The sequence below is a fragment of the Borostomias antarcticus genome, assembly GCF_949987555.1.
Source record: "Borostomias antarcticus genome assembly, chromosome: 25".
In the NCBI taxonomy this organism is placed as follows: Eukaryota; Metazoa; Chordata; class Actinopteri; order Stomiiformes; family Stomiidae; genus Borostomias; species Borostomias antarcticus.
This window is the reverse complement of record NC_140258.1, coordinates 4,133,808-4,147,260: the sequence shown is the minus strand read 5'-3', so window position 1 is coordinate 4,147,260 and position 13,453 is coordinate 4,133,808. Positions and strand designations below refer to the sequence as shown.

Below are 13,453 nucleotides of genomic sequence, written 5' to 3'. Positions count from 1 at the left end.
ATGCTCAGGAGCTGTCCATAGCAGAGTGGTGCTGAAATGTAGTAGCGCCAGTTTTTCTCTTGGTTATATTGTTTCTTTGATTTGAAGTGATGCACAGTATTTTGAAACACATAGAATTATGACATTTTGACATGGAGTATTTCCCAATGAAGTTCATCACAGTAGCCTACTGTCCGTGCGTAAAACGACCAGGGAGCCCAGAGAGAGATGAGCAGACGCGCTATTCTCATTTACATCACTCAGTGTCATATACAATATCAAAAGCATCAGGAAAACTTAATCTGCACAAATCCATAATCGAATTGCAGATTCTGAAATTCCCTATGATTATGAAATGTATGTATCCACCTCCAATGGACCACATTATGCAGAGATCTAACCAAGAAAGCGCACAATAGTGAGATCAAATAGAAGATAGGAAACTGGTAGAGCTTTTGTCACGGGCTTATGTGTGGAATTAACATAAAAGACGCACATAATATGAGGACAGGAACCACTGGGGGGCAAGCAAGAATTGCGTCACGGCCCTTGGAAGGGGGGGGGGGAGTCACCTCAAGAGTCAACAAACACGAGAGTGTATGACTACCTCGGCCAACAAAACCAGTCTAGCTTATCTGAGATGATGACACATACCTCGCAGCGTTACAGGTGGCTGAAGACGTGAGTGTGGGCGGCGAGGCGCACTGGAGACTGAGAGGGCACCGCCAGGCTGGGACGGACACTGCGCCGGAGCAAGCAAGCTGCAGGTGAAACCTTAACCTGAGAGGAAGGGTGTCTGGGACCCGCACGTCACCTGAATGACGGGATAAGAGACAATGAGGCAAGCGAAGACGACCAGGATACAACGAGGAGAAGGCACTCGAATTGAAACGCGGTTACAATGACAGACTACGCGAGGGAGAGGTAAAGCGAGGAAAGTTAATTACGCTCATTAGGGCTCCGCGTGCTGAATGAGGGAACAAGGCAGAGGAACAAACAAATGTTCGCAGAGAGCGTTGTCTGAGAAGTATAGCACTCGGGTGTCACGTATTTATTTTTGAAGAGAGAAACAGTGATAGACAGGGGAACCATGGAGCCGGACGCTACCACGGAGGGAGCCACAGGCTTGGCACATTCTGCGGCCATGAAACTGTCCGAGATGGGCGAAAGAACCAAACAGTTAGGTACCGCGATACAAACCCCTGACCGGCAGAGACGGATTATTCTAGTGATTGTGTGTATAGCTCTCCTGTTAGACAACATGCTTTACATGGTTATTGTGCCAATCATACCAGATTACTTGGTAGATTTACAACACGAGGCAGATCACGCCCGTGCACTTCTAATACACACGAATTCATCCAACAGCACCATGACTAAAGTAACCAAAGGAAACTTTGACTTGCAAATAGGTGTACTTTTCGCCTCCAAAGCTATACTACAGCTTTTGATCAACCCATTGAGTGGTACGTTCATAGACCGGGTTGGCTACGATATTCCGCTTTTCATCGGACTGAATGTCATGTTTCTGTCCACCCTGATATTCGCCTTCGCTGAAAACTACTGGACTCTGTTCTTGGCGCGCAGCATGCAGGGCCTGGGATCGGCGTTCGCGGACACCTCTGGCCTCGCCTTGATCGCGGACAAGTACACCGAGGAGCGGGAGCGGAGCAGAGCCCTGGGCGTCGCCTTGGCGTTCATCTCATTCGGAAGCCTGGTGGCGCCTCCCTTCGGGGGTGTCCTTTACGAGTTCGCGGGGAAGCGGGTGCCCTTCCTGGTCTTAGCTGCCATCTGTTTAGTGGACGGGATTCTGTGCCTGACTGTGCTAAAGCCATTTTCTAGCAGCAGTAGACAGAACATGCCCGTGGGCACCCCAATGCACCGACTCATGATTGACCCCTACATAGCCGTGGTGGCGGGCGCCCTGACCACCTGTAACATCCCGCTGGCCTTCCTAGAGCCCACCATCGCCAACTGGATGGAGGATAACATGGACGCCACCCAGTGGCAGATCGGCCTCACCTGGCTGCCCGCCTTCTTCCCGCACATCCTGGGTGTGTATGTGACCGTCAAGCTGGCTGACAAGTATCCTCACCTGCAGTGGTTCTACGGAGCTATAGGTATGGTATGCATCGGCGCGAGCTCATGCACCGTCCCCGCGTGTAAGACCTTCGGGCAGCTGATGATCCCGCTGTGCGGCATCTGCTTCGGCATCGCCTTAGTGGACACGGCGCTGCTGCCCACGCTTGCATTCCTAGTGGATGTGCGCCATGTGTCGGTGTACGGCAGCGTTTACGCCATAGCAGACATCTCCTACTGTGTGGCCTACGCCCTGGGTCCCGTGGTGGCGGGACAGATAGTGCACGACCTGGGCTTTGTTCAGCTTAACCTGGGCATGGGCCTGGCCAACGTGCTTTACGCACCGGCACTCCTCTTACTAAGGAACGTAAGCATGATGAAACCGTCTTATTCGGAGAGAGATAATCTACTAGAGGACGCCCCCACCGGACTCTACGATGCTATTAAGATGCAGGACCGCGAGAGGAAAAGGAAGGGGTTAAGTACTGCTGTTGACGAGAACGGCATCGACACCTTTGCCCACCGGTCCTACTCCGAGGAGGAGTCCTCGGGAGCAGACTATGCGTGAACTGTTGAATAAAACTGTCAGAAACTGAAAGTAACAAAGTGCCCATACAGCGATGTAGCTAGCCTACTCTCAAAGTCATACTCCAGTGATCCAACCACTTACATCATCGAATACGGATTGTGTAATAAGATAACTCCAGAACAATTCCCCTGCCTTTGAAGACCAATTCCTTCGGACGTTGTCATCTCAAGTACCATTCACAGTGGACTGCGCTAACCACTGAAATAGTTATTCATCTCAGCGTAAAAGTGTCGTAAAAAGATTTGTCAACGCTAAAAGTCTGTTCATAATCAGTGTATCAAAAATGGATTCCATATCATATTCAGGGATTCTGTGTGAATTATACATAGGCTATTTTATCAAGAAAATAACATGAAATGTATGTCTGTCAGTATGATCTAGCCTGTTTACTTTGCCAAGATTTGTGCTGCTAAAATCAATATGCAATATGTCACAAGACACTTTGATGGGGATGAAAATAGATGGAACTTTAATTTTCCTGCGTCTTATCGTCTGTATTTTCCATTTATCTTGGATGACGTGTTTCTGGAATGCATAGCCTAAATGTATCATATTAAATCTCAAGTGTACACATGTATATTTACTGTACATAATTAAATCAAGAGTATGTGAAACTGTCAAGTGCTGTGTGTGTGTAGCCTACTTTTCTCCTTAGCCCACTTTAGCATTTCCATCGTCCTTCTCGCTGCTTTGGTAACCAGAGAGTTTGGTGGCGAGGATACAAGAGTTGTCAGGGTATAAATAAGCAAACAGCACAATATTAACAATGAATTTGGGCCATATAAACGCAACACGATATGAAAACATTAATTGCATACAATATAGAAAATATTACGGCTAATTCACTGTTTGCAGAATATTGTGCTCATTCACTGAACAATCGAATGACGATTGAAACACAATTTCCTACAACTAAATATCAAAGTAAAGATGGCGTAATTACAGGGTTATTGCTGATCGCATTAAGAGAGATTTGCCCCACAATCACATACAGTAGGCCTAATTTACATATCCCATGGTCAGCTTAATGTTAAGAAATGTGACATATATTTTTAATTAGGATGCGCCTTCTGGAAAATAAGATACAAATAAACAAATTAGTTTTAGCAGAATTTACAATATTTACACGTCAGTATTCGGACCCTCCATTTGATTTGTGCATTTCCTAAACGAGGAATAGCCTATAGAGTCCCTCGACCAGGTCACTGCCAAACAGAACCGTGTGTACGTTCCCACGCGCGTAAACCCAAATGACCAAGAAAGAGACGCACAGAGGAGCGCGCGGCATTTTCCAGGAGCCCAAGGGATAAGTCAAAACTTCATAGACCATAAACTAACTGTAAGTTGTGCGCGTCCTGCGCACAGTCTGAGTCTAAATATAAAGGTGGGCTGAAGACGCAAACTTCTCCGCGAATGGCTTGTAATGGGAGGAGTCTTGCTGTCAACAGGGCTACAGTAGGTAGGTAACTTCAGCGTCTTTCCTCGCCTAACGGAGAGACCGTGCGCTTGCCGCGCCGAAGGATTCTCAGAAAAGTGGTGCGGTTTTGTGGACATCTGGAAGTGCAAACAGTATCTATACGAAAGGATTTGATTCAAAATGACCATACCTGAACTTCTTCAGCATCCCGAAGAATCCAGACGTTTATCTTCCTGGTGAGTGAGAAGAAATTAATTCAATGCATTTCCAATGTTTAAAAGTCAATTTAAGTCTTTCTACCACTCAACTACGTATAGTAAGCATGCTTATAGTGCTATTATCAGTTTTGCATGTTTTACCTTTCTTATATTCAGCTTTAGAAGCATACAGCTTTAGAGGCGTATTTGTTATTGATGAGTAGGCTAGTAAACAGAACAAAAAAACATATTGCTAAGACCAATTAAGTAATATCAGTAGTTCAAGCAAATTGCCTTCAGGAAGACAGCTTATACCAGTGAAATCACAATTACTTGTCAGTTCCTTTTAATGAGACATTGCAGGAGGAATCTTCAAATGAGAGCAATATCCGAAAACATGTCATATTTATTCCATTCATACATAATGCAGAGAGGAACGCTGCCTTCAAAGGAGTTTTCCTTGCTTGACTGGGCGTCCAAACTTCCAGCATGCCGGTTCTAGAGCGAGACCGACTGAAGGACCCCGAGGACAGCGATGTAAATACAAAACATCCTCTTATCTGACACCCGTTGGGATGTGTTCATTTAGCCTATTATCCTTTTCATAGGAGCTATCAGTATTGGCCAGGACCCGACATCTTAACATCCTAAATAATTGATGATTATATATTTTGAATTTTGGTTGAAAGAGGGCCTGTTTTGAGAATTGTTGCGCCTACACAACCAACATGCAATTAAGCAACTCTGGCTATCAAATGAAGTGTAGCTTTGTAGAAAATGTAGTTTTCTGGCAACAAAAAGCTTTCTGGGTCAATAATATTCCAAGTCCTTGGAAATCTATTCCTCATGTGTCTTAAAGCATTTTACACACATAATTAACAGACTCCCAGAATAAACTCAGTGAAATCAACACTAAAGGCACTGGCCACGGGACACCAGAGATAACTGATGTTTTTGAGGTAGATGTAGGATATGTGTTTAAATATTGATGAAAAACACACAACATTCTGCTGATATTATTTTGTCTAAAATGTGTCCAGGGCCTGCCCAAGCTGCCGGTGCCGGCTCTCAGTGACACCTTAGACACGTATCTGAGGTGTGTGAGACACCTGGTCACAGAGGAGCAGTTCAGGAGGACCCAAGGCATCGTGGAGAAGTTTGGTGCCTCTGGTGGCGTGGGGGAACAACTGCAGAACAAACTAATGGAGCGGAGGGAACGCAAAGCCAACTGGGTACATTTGATTTGTAAAGATGAAGACGTTTTTCTCCATATTTTCTTCAGTTGAATTGTACACCCAAGTACCTCACACATGACTTGATGACAACATTGTTATTACCTCCACCCCATAGCGCAGGATGAGAGGTCATGTTTTCGTTGGCATGTGTTTATTGGGTGGTTTATTTATTTATTGGTTGTTAGCAGGATTACGCAAAAACTACAACACAGATTTTCATGAAACCTGGTGGAGGGGTGTATGGGCCAACTTAGAACCCATTATATATCACGGGGCGGGTCCACGAGCTGTCCAAACACGGCCGCCCATTCACCTCCATTAAGTTTTTGGACTTAAAAATTCAGTCGACATGGGAAGGTCACAGAGACGAGGGGTTTGGACTGGCATAAAACTCTCGACCTAACAAATGCAGCAATACCAACCATGTCCTGCTCACACGCACGTGTGCGCTCACAGAGCCATGAAATGCATTCATGGGTGGAGGTCTGTGCTGTCCAAGCATCAGGAGTCATGCCTTTGTTACTTTTAAATGCAAATAGTGAAAAAGGGCTCACAGCTCTGGTTCTGCTCCCAAAAGTATTTTATTTAAAAACAAAGATCTTTGCCCATGAATGCATTTCATGGTTCTGTGCGCGCATGTGCATGTAAGCAGGACATGTTTGGTATTGCTGCATTTGTTAGGCTAAGATATTTATGCCAGTCCAAACCCTGTGTCTCTGTGACCCTCCCACATCCAGATATGGCCATTTTAAATCTCAAATGGGGACTCCTGAGCCTAAATCCAAAAAATTAGTGTTTCAATTTGTGGATCTGCCCCATGATTCGGATGTGCTCCAAAATGTAATTGTTTCTAAATTGCCCTATGCTACACCCTTCCACGAAGTTTCATGAAAATAACAAACAAACGAACCAAGAAAACGCTTGTGGATCCGTCCTGTGAATCAGATCCACTCCAAAATATAATGGTTTGTAATTTGGCCCATGCTACACCCCTCCGCAGAGTCTTTACATAATCCTGCTACTAACCAAGAAACGGACGGACAGACGAACAAACACAACGGCGAAAACATTACCTCTCATCCTGTGCTATCGCTGGGGCGGAGGTAATAAAAATATGCCGCCAAAAACATCACCTTTCGCCCTGTAGGAGACAGGGAAGAATATAGGTTGAACAAGAACAACAACAACACAGTCACGCAAATGTGTTTCTGAAATAATTCACCTCAAATTTGGCAAATATCACCTGGACAGTCCACCATCCCTGATGCTGGTTTGAGCTCATCATGAATGTTGTCTAGGTGGGGTCCATATTGATGAAGTATGGGCCTCAATCCCCTCCATTCATATTGTAGGTGTATGACTACTGGCTGGAGGACATGTACCTGAACAACCGCCTGGCTCTGCCTGTCAACTCCAGTCCTGTAATGGTCTTCCCAAAGCAGAACTTCAAGGCTCCCATAGACTCTCTAAGGTATTGGAAACTGCACACTGACTATAAGCCTACACACCATGTGCTGTAGTATAGGTGAAGATAAGCTTCTCTGACCAATCAGACATGAGTTTAAAACACTAAACAACAGTGATTCAACAGGTAGCCCCATTCTTAATCGTTCAATCGCTCTGTTGAGTATTCATAGCCTGACCGTATAAAATGTATGTACACAACCAAGCAGCTTTTGTTGATGATAATTTACCTTAATTGAACATTTCCTGGCAATATCAATGTATTAACATTGACAGATATTACCATTACCCAGGGAGCCAAGAGACCAGAGAGGCCGAGCCGCTGATCGGTGGTCTGGGTTAATGGACATCGAGGGCTCTGGTTTGGCTAAGCTATCGATCCAAAGCCTGGTTCCTAACCAGATGATTTAAATAAACCATTTACGTCGCTACCTCTTATTCAGAGCCATCGTTAATCACACGGCCCCACACTGAGCACTGGTACACTCCTGCAGAGGTACAGAGAGAACGAGGGCTGATAAGAGAGTGTGTGGACTTTAAAAGAGACACTTTTAGGCAACAATTATGTTTTTTTTAACAAAATACACAGATGTGGTTAAGTTTGAATACATTTTCATCTTTCATTCCCGCCAGATTTGCTGCCCATCTTATTTCAGGAGTTCTGGAATACAAGACTCTTCTAGATGCGTAAGTAAATGCAGATTAGGTTACGAATTAGATTAGACTACGAAAATCAGAAGTGAATGCAGATTAGCACGTGTATGTGACTTGCTGTGCGTGTGTACAGGCACACCTTGCCTGTGGACTATGCCCGGGGTCAGCTGGCTGGGACCCCCCTGTGCATGAAGCAGTACTACAGGCTGTTCACCTCCTACCGCCTGCCAGGCACGGAGAGGGACACGCTGGTGGCCCAGGAGAGCTGCGTGATGCCAGAGCCCGAACACATCATCGTTGCCTGCAAGAACCAGGTCAGGACCTCGTCAGACGCCAGCGGAGATGCTGCTATGGTGCACTTATGGTTCTGTGTGGATAAAGGCTAGGCGCTATCTAGCGTCAGCTTCAGGGCTTCAAGGCGGTCACCAAAGGGGCCATCAATCGCACTGCATGAGCAATAAAAACACAAAAATAAGAAAGGCATCCATAGGATGACGGACCCGATGCACTTGGAGGTGGGGCAGCTCCAAAACCTTCGCCAGGGGGATCTAAATTGCTATCGTCCGAGCCTGGTTACTGTAGCTTCAGTAGGTAGGTTTCAAACACTGACCCAGGATCTGGCTGAAACATGTCTGTTTGTTGACCTGCTGCTGATTATGACTTATTAAAACTCCCCCCAAAATATTTAAGCTTCATTAAGTAGAACAAAATTGAGTTCACAACCAGAATTTACAAGGTGTTTAGTAGGCAATGTCTGAAAGTGACATGCTTTGCCTTTAACATTAATACAACACCAAAACATAATCACACATCTCTTTTTCATGTAATTAAGGATCATCCCTGACTGATCCTGGGTTTTTGCGCGCAAATTGTTTACCTCAATTTTCTTTTTCTTTTTTTTTCTCACTTAATTGTGATGAACAACCATAACCCAGTGACAGGAGCTCTCTGTTAAATTAATTGGGTAGAGCATGTATGACATTTTCCTAATATCATACTGCACAACCTCAGCCTTCAATTTTGTCATTAAACTAGAATTTATAGAACTCACTGGAACAATGCTCTCATGACAAACTGATGGGTTTCTAGAAGTAAGCCGCTAATTAGCTGTTGCAACATTATTTCATTGATGGATCTATTACACACAGACATGGTGTTAAGACCAGCCCCTCTACGAAGAGAAATTAAGGGAATTAGCTCCTCCTCTACTGCTGTCAGATATTTGGTCAGGGACAGACTGAGCAGTATTGTCACTGTAGACCCTAAGCCTAACCCATGACACCACAGACATATAAACATGTGCTTACTTAAAGGTGAGAAAAGCATCTGTATACTGTAGATCACAACAGACTCCACTAATAATCGCCCGTTCCTGTTTGGTGAGTATGCTCTTCGTAGCTACAGGTCTGTAAATGTCTGATACAGTGAAGGATAAGATGGCGTTAATAATCTTCAGCCGCACGGCTTTCACCGAGCCTGATATCAGACAGAATGTCAACTTGTTACACTCTGATCTTCAAGAAACAGTGAACTTCGGTGGAGTGGGCGGGTTGGAATGTCAGAACCCAGGCTAGCTTTCACCTTCAGGAAAATAAGACGCTTTCCTCCCTCTCCAGTTCTTTGTGTTGGACGTGGTGATCAACTTCCGTCGGCTGAATGAGAGAGACCTGCTGACTCAGCTGGAGAAGATCGTCAAGATGGCCGACAGCGAGGATGAACGGCTGCCTCCCATTGGCCTGCTCACCTCAAACGGAAGGACAGAGTGGGCGGAGTCTCGCAGTGTCCTGATGAAAGGTTGGTAAAAAGAGGGAAAGCAACTTGATTGGTTGATCCCAGTTGTAGGGCCTGGATGGTTCTACAGTGGACACCTACAGCAGGTCAGGTGTTGGGGACAGCGGAAAGAATGACGCTTTCTGAATGTGACGTTTTGGGTTTAGATTCTACAAACAGAGACTCTCTGGACATGATAGAGCGATGTCTGTGCCTGGTGTGTCTGGACGGGGCCAGTGGGGCGGACATGACTGACACGGCCCGCGCCATGCTGATGCTGCACGCTGGAGGAGCAGCCAAGAACGCAGGCAACCGCTGGTACGACAAGCCCATGCAGGTAAGGCTGGCTACCGGCCAGAGAGTCTTTCTGCCCTCAAATCCTACTTGGAACCATCTTTCTTTCAGCACTTTGAGATTGTCTAATGAAAAATGCTTTGTAAATAACATTTATTTTTTATTTTTTCATGATTGAGGATTCCTTATTGCGTTCCAAATTAATTAGGATTACTATGGAAGAGCATTCCCCTTAGATTACATGAATAATCACGCCTGCTCCTGGGAATGTCATCACTCTGCTCTTTGATGAGAATGTTTTGATGAAGAATTTAGATCTTCTTTGATTGGGATTAAATCATTCATTATTTGAAGATCCCACATGACGACTTCTCAAACCTGCTGAGACATTTCCTTGTCATCAGCCATAATACGCTGAATCCGTAAGGATCTTTGGTTAACCCTCATAAAACATCAGAGAGGAAATAAAGTTATATGTCATAGATGCAAAACGGATAGTGACCAAAGCACTCTGGTAGTGGAAAAGCCGTTATTAAAAGGCAAATGCATAGCAAAGATGAATAAAAACACTCGCTACATCACACAAGACTTCATAAAGGTGTCTAACCAGTCAAGAAGAACAAACACCAGCCCGTAGAGATGTTGGGAGATGAAGAGAAACTGAAGAGAATCCTGAAGTGTTTAAACCGTCCGTTCATTCATGCAACCTTTATTATCCAGGAAGTCTCATTGAGATTAAAATATCTTTTTCAAGAGAGACCTTGCCAGGGTAGCAGCAGTAGACCTAGACAATAGTTACAAACAATACAACAGTCAACAATACATAAACAATACACAGAGACACAGTACATGTATCTATCACAGTAATGAGCCTATGATGTAATTTCCCCAAATATCTACATAAATGGTGTCTGTGGTTAGTCACCCCGAGGAAGGCCTGTATACCGCAATGCGTGCATTTTTAATCTCTGCTTTGCATTAGCCATTCAATAAAGGCTTTTTACTTTTCCACTACAAGAGTGCCTTAGTTGCTATTCCTTTTGTCATCACCCGTGTATCAAAGAGCATCTTGTTTTTAGATTTGACTTATTCCATCAAAGGTGCACTCCACTCTCTCTTTTTCTGAGTTCTATGTCATGTGAAGTAAGTGAAATGCTAAATACATACACACATTTGAAACTGAATTCCGGCAGATTCCATTAATTCACATGAAAAGAACTATGTGATTAGTTGTTGTGCTCTTGCGTCTCAGTTTGTGATAGGTTCTGACGGTTGCTGTGGTGTGGTGTGTGAGCACTCCCCGTTTGAAGGGATTGTCCTGGTGCAGTGCACGGAGTATCTGCTCAAATACATGCAAGTTCTCCAGCTCGAAACTATTTTACATACATAAGAAATGTCTTCACGATCAAGTAAGTTGGTGTGATCTAGGCCTACATGTTTTCAGTCTGGTGGTGTGATACGGCCCCTGCTACTGCTCTGCCTCCGCAGGATAGGGAGTCCCTCCAAGCTGGTGAGGTCAGCCAGTGTGAGCGAGCTGCCTGCCCCACGAGGACTGCGCTGGAAAGGTTCTCCAGAGATCCACAGACTCCTCTCGTCCTCTGCCGACAAACTGCAAAAGTACAGAAAGAAGGCACACCAAACACGCACACACACACACACACACACACACACACACACACACACACACACACACACACACACACACACACACACACACACAGCTCTAACATCAAAGTACCAACATGATCTTTACTGTGATATGTGATCTTACTTCTTTCAGGCTTGTGAGAAATCTAGACATGAAAGTCCACAGATTCTACGAATATGGGAAAGAGTTTATCAAGAAGCAGAAGATGAGTCCAGATGCGTACATCCAGGTGGCCCTGCAGCTGGCCTACTACAGGTACGACCTTCTGACTTCTGACAGGCTGACAAAATTCTACCTATAGGACCCTTGCTATCAGTCATAAGTGCTAGAACTAAACGCAAACTAAAGACTCGACACAACTTGACTCGACAACCTTAATGGTCAACCCACTCACAACGCTGCAGGTGTCATGGGAGACCCGTGTCAACCTATGAGAGTGCTTCCATCCGTCGCTTCCAGGAAGGACGGGTCGACAACATCCGCTCAGCCACTCCCGAAGCCCTGGCCTTCGCCAAAGCAATGACTGATGGGAAATCAACCCTCAGTGTAAGTTCTGTTGTTTGATACCATCAGAGTTTGTCTGGTAAGTGACTTACAGGATATTTGCAGGTCCTTAAAAAAGTCTTAAATTAATTTATCTAAATAAAAGGCCTCAATACGTCTTAGTTTCTCTTAAATTCATTACTCAAAGGTCTTTAAAAATTGCTTAGCAGAGGACTATTTCTTATGTCAACTCAAAACAAACCGGTTCTATGGAAAGTGTCCTTTCTATGGAATACCTCCAGATACCTTGAATCACTAACGTTCTACTATCTCATACACCACTCTAGGACACAGAGAAGATGGAGAAGTTACGAGGAGCCATATCTGCGCAGACCAAATACACAATCCTAGTAAGACTGAGTTTGTCATCTGTCAGTGACCACAACTTACAATGCCACTGACTGTCCAGAACTTGCATTAGACAGCGCTGTCTATAATGCATCTTGTTTCTGTAGGCAATTACAGGGATGGCGATAGATAATCACTTATTAGGACTACAAAAGATTGCACAGGAGCTGAAGATAGAGAAACCGGAGATATTCACAGACGAGACCTATTTCATCAGTAACCAGTTTATTCTATCCACCAGTCAGGTATACTGTACCATCAGAGCTCCAATTCCATAATGTGGGCCGAGCGTTCCCCCTTCACACCAAACTAAAGTATCTCTGATCCCAGGTCCCGACTACCGTTGAGATGTTCTGCTGCTACGGGCCAGTGGTTCCCAACGGTTACGGCGCCTGCTACAACCCCCAGTCGGACTACATCCTCTTCTGCGTGTCCAGTTTCCGGGAGAGCCCCGAGACGAGCTCCGCGGCGCTGGTCAAAGCCCTGGAGGAGGCGCTGGTGGACATGAGCGATCTGTGCAACAACTGCAATACCAAGCCAGCAGAGCCGCCCACGGTCCAGACGCTGGAGTCACACGCCCAGACAGACACAAACTGGCAAAACAAAACACAGGAGAAGCTGGCTGACCTCGGCGCAAAGCCGATGCAGCCACAGGTCCAGGCGAGGCCGTCCGACCAGACCAGGGTGGAGGCCCAGACTCAGACGCCTACAAAGGCAGAGTCCAGAGCCGTGAAGAAGGGAGGAAAACCATAGAGCGGGGCCGTGGCTTGATCACACCACTGATCTGCTCTGCTGCTGGAGGCCATCTGGGATCCTCAGTGTAGTGAGTGTTACTGTGCCGTTTACCACCGTTAACTGTCATTTACTGACAAACATAACAAAAACATTGCACTATCAAACTATGAATATAAGATCTGTGAACTGTGTTTTGTGTTTTAATATGTATATTCAGGACCCTCAAAGTAAGATGTTGATAATAACTGTATTTGGTGAGAATATTTAATACGTGTGTAACATAGTCATACATTTGGCTACCAAAGAAGAACATATAGTAAAGTAAAGGTTGTGCTTAAGGGTACAATTACCCAAAGTGACAGCTACTGTACCAAGTCTGACACACTGCCAATGTTTCATAGTTGTCTGTGTGGTAGAGTCAGTGCATAGGGATATCTCATCATAAAGTAGATCTCTATTGATCAGTGGCTTGTTTGATTACATTATGGGCAGTCAGTCAAT

The 13,453-nt window shown here is 45.1% G+C and overlaps 2 protein-coding genes across 2 annotated transcripts; both read left to right on the top strand.

Moving 5' to 3' along the window:
* Positions 1–1,069: 1,069 nt before the first annotated feature.
* slc18a3a (solute carrier family 18 member 3a) lies at positions 1,070–2,626 on the top strand (the record flags this gene model as incomplete). The annotated part of the gene is made up of 1 exon (XM_084458683.1): positions 1,070–2,626. One exon carries the CDS (start codon positions 1,070–1,072, stop codon positions 2,624–2,626), a length of 1,557 nt encoding a protein of 518 aa, XP_084314809.1.
* Positions 2,627–4,750: 2,124 nt separating this feature from the next.
* On the top strand, positions 4,751–12,970 carry chata (choline O-acetyltransferase a; the record flags this gene model as incomplete). Its single annotated transcript, XM_084458733.1, has 14 exons — positions 4,751–4,798; positions 5,302–5,493; positions 6,849–6,967; positions 7,594–7,647; positions 7,748–7,928; positions 9,231–9,408; positions 9,552–9,721; positions 10,931–11,031; positions 11,167–11,295; positions 11,459–11,581; positions 11,731–11,872; positions 12,157–12,219; positions 12,325–12,462; positions 12,548–12,970. 14 exons carry the CDS (start codon positions 4,751–4,753, stop codon positions 12,968–12,970), a joined length of 2,061 nt encoding a protein of 686 aa, XP_084314859.1.
* Positions 12,971–13,453: the final 483 nt, after the last annotated feature.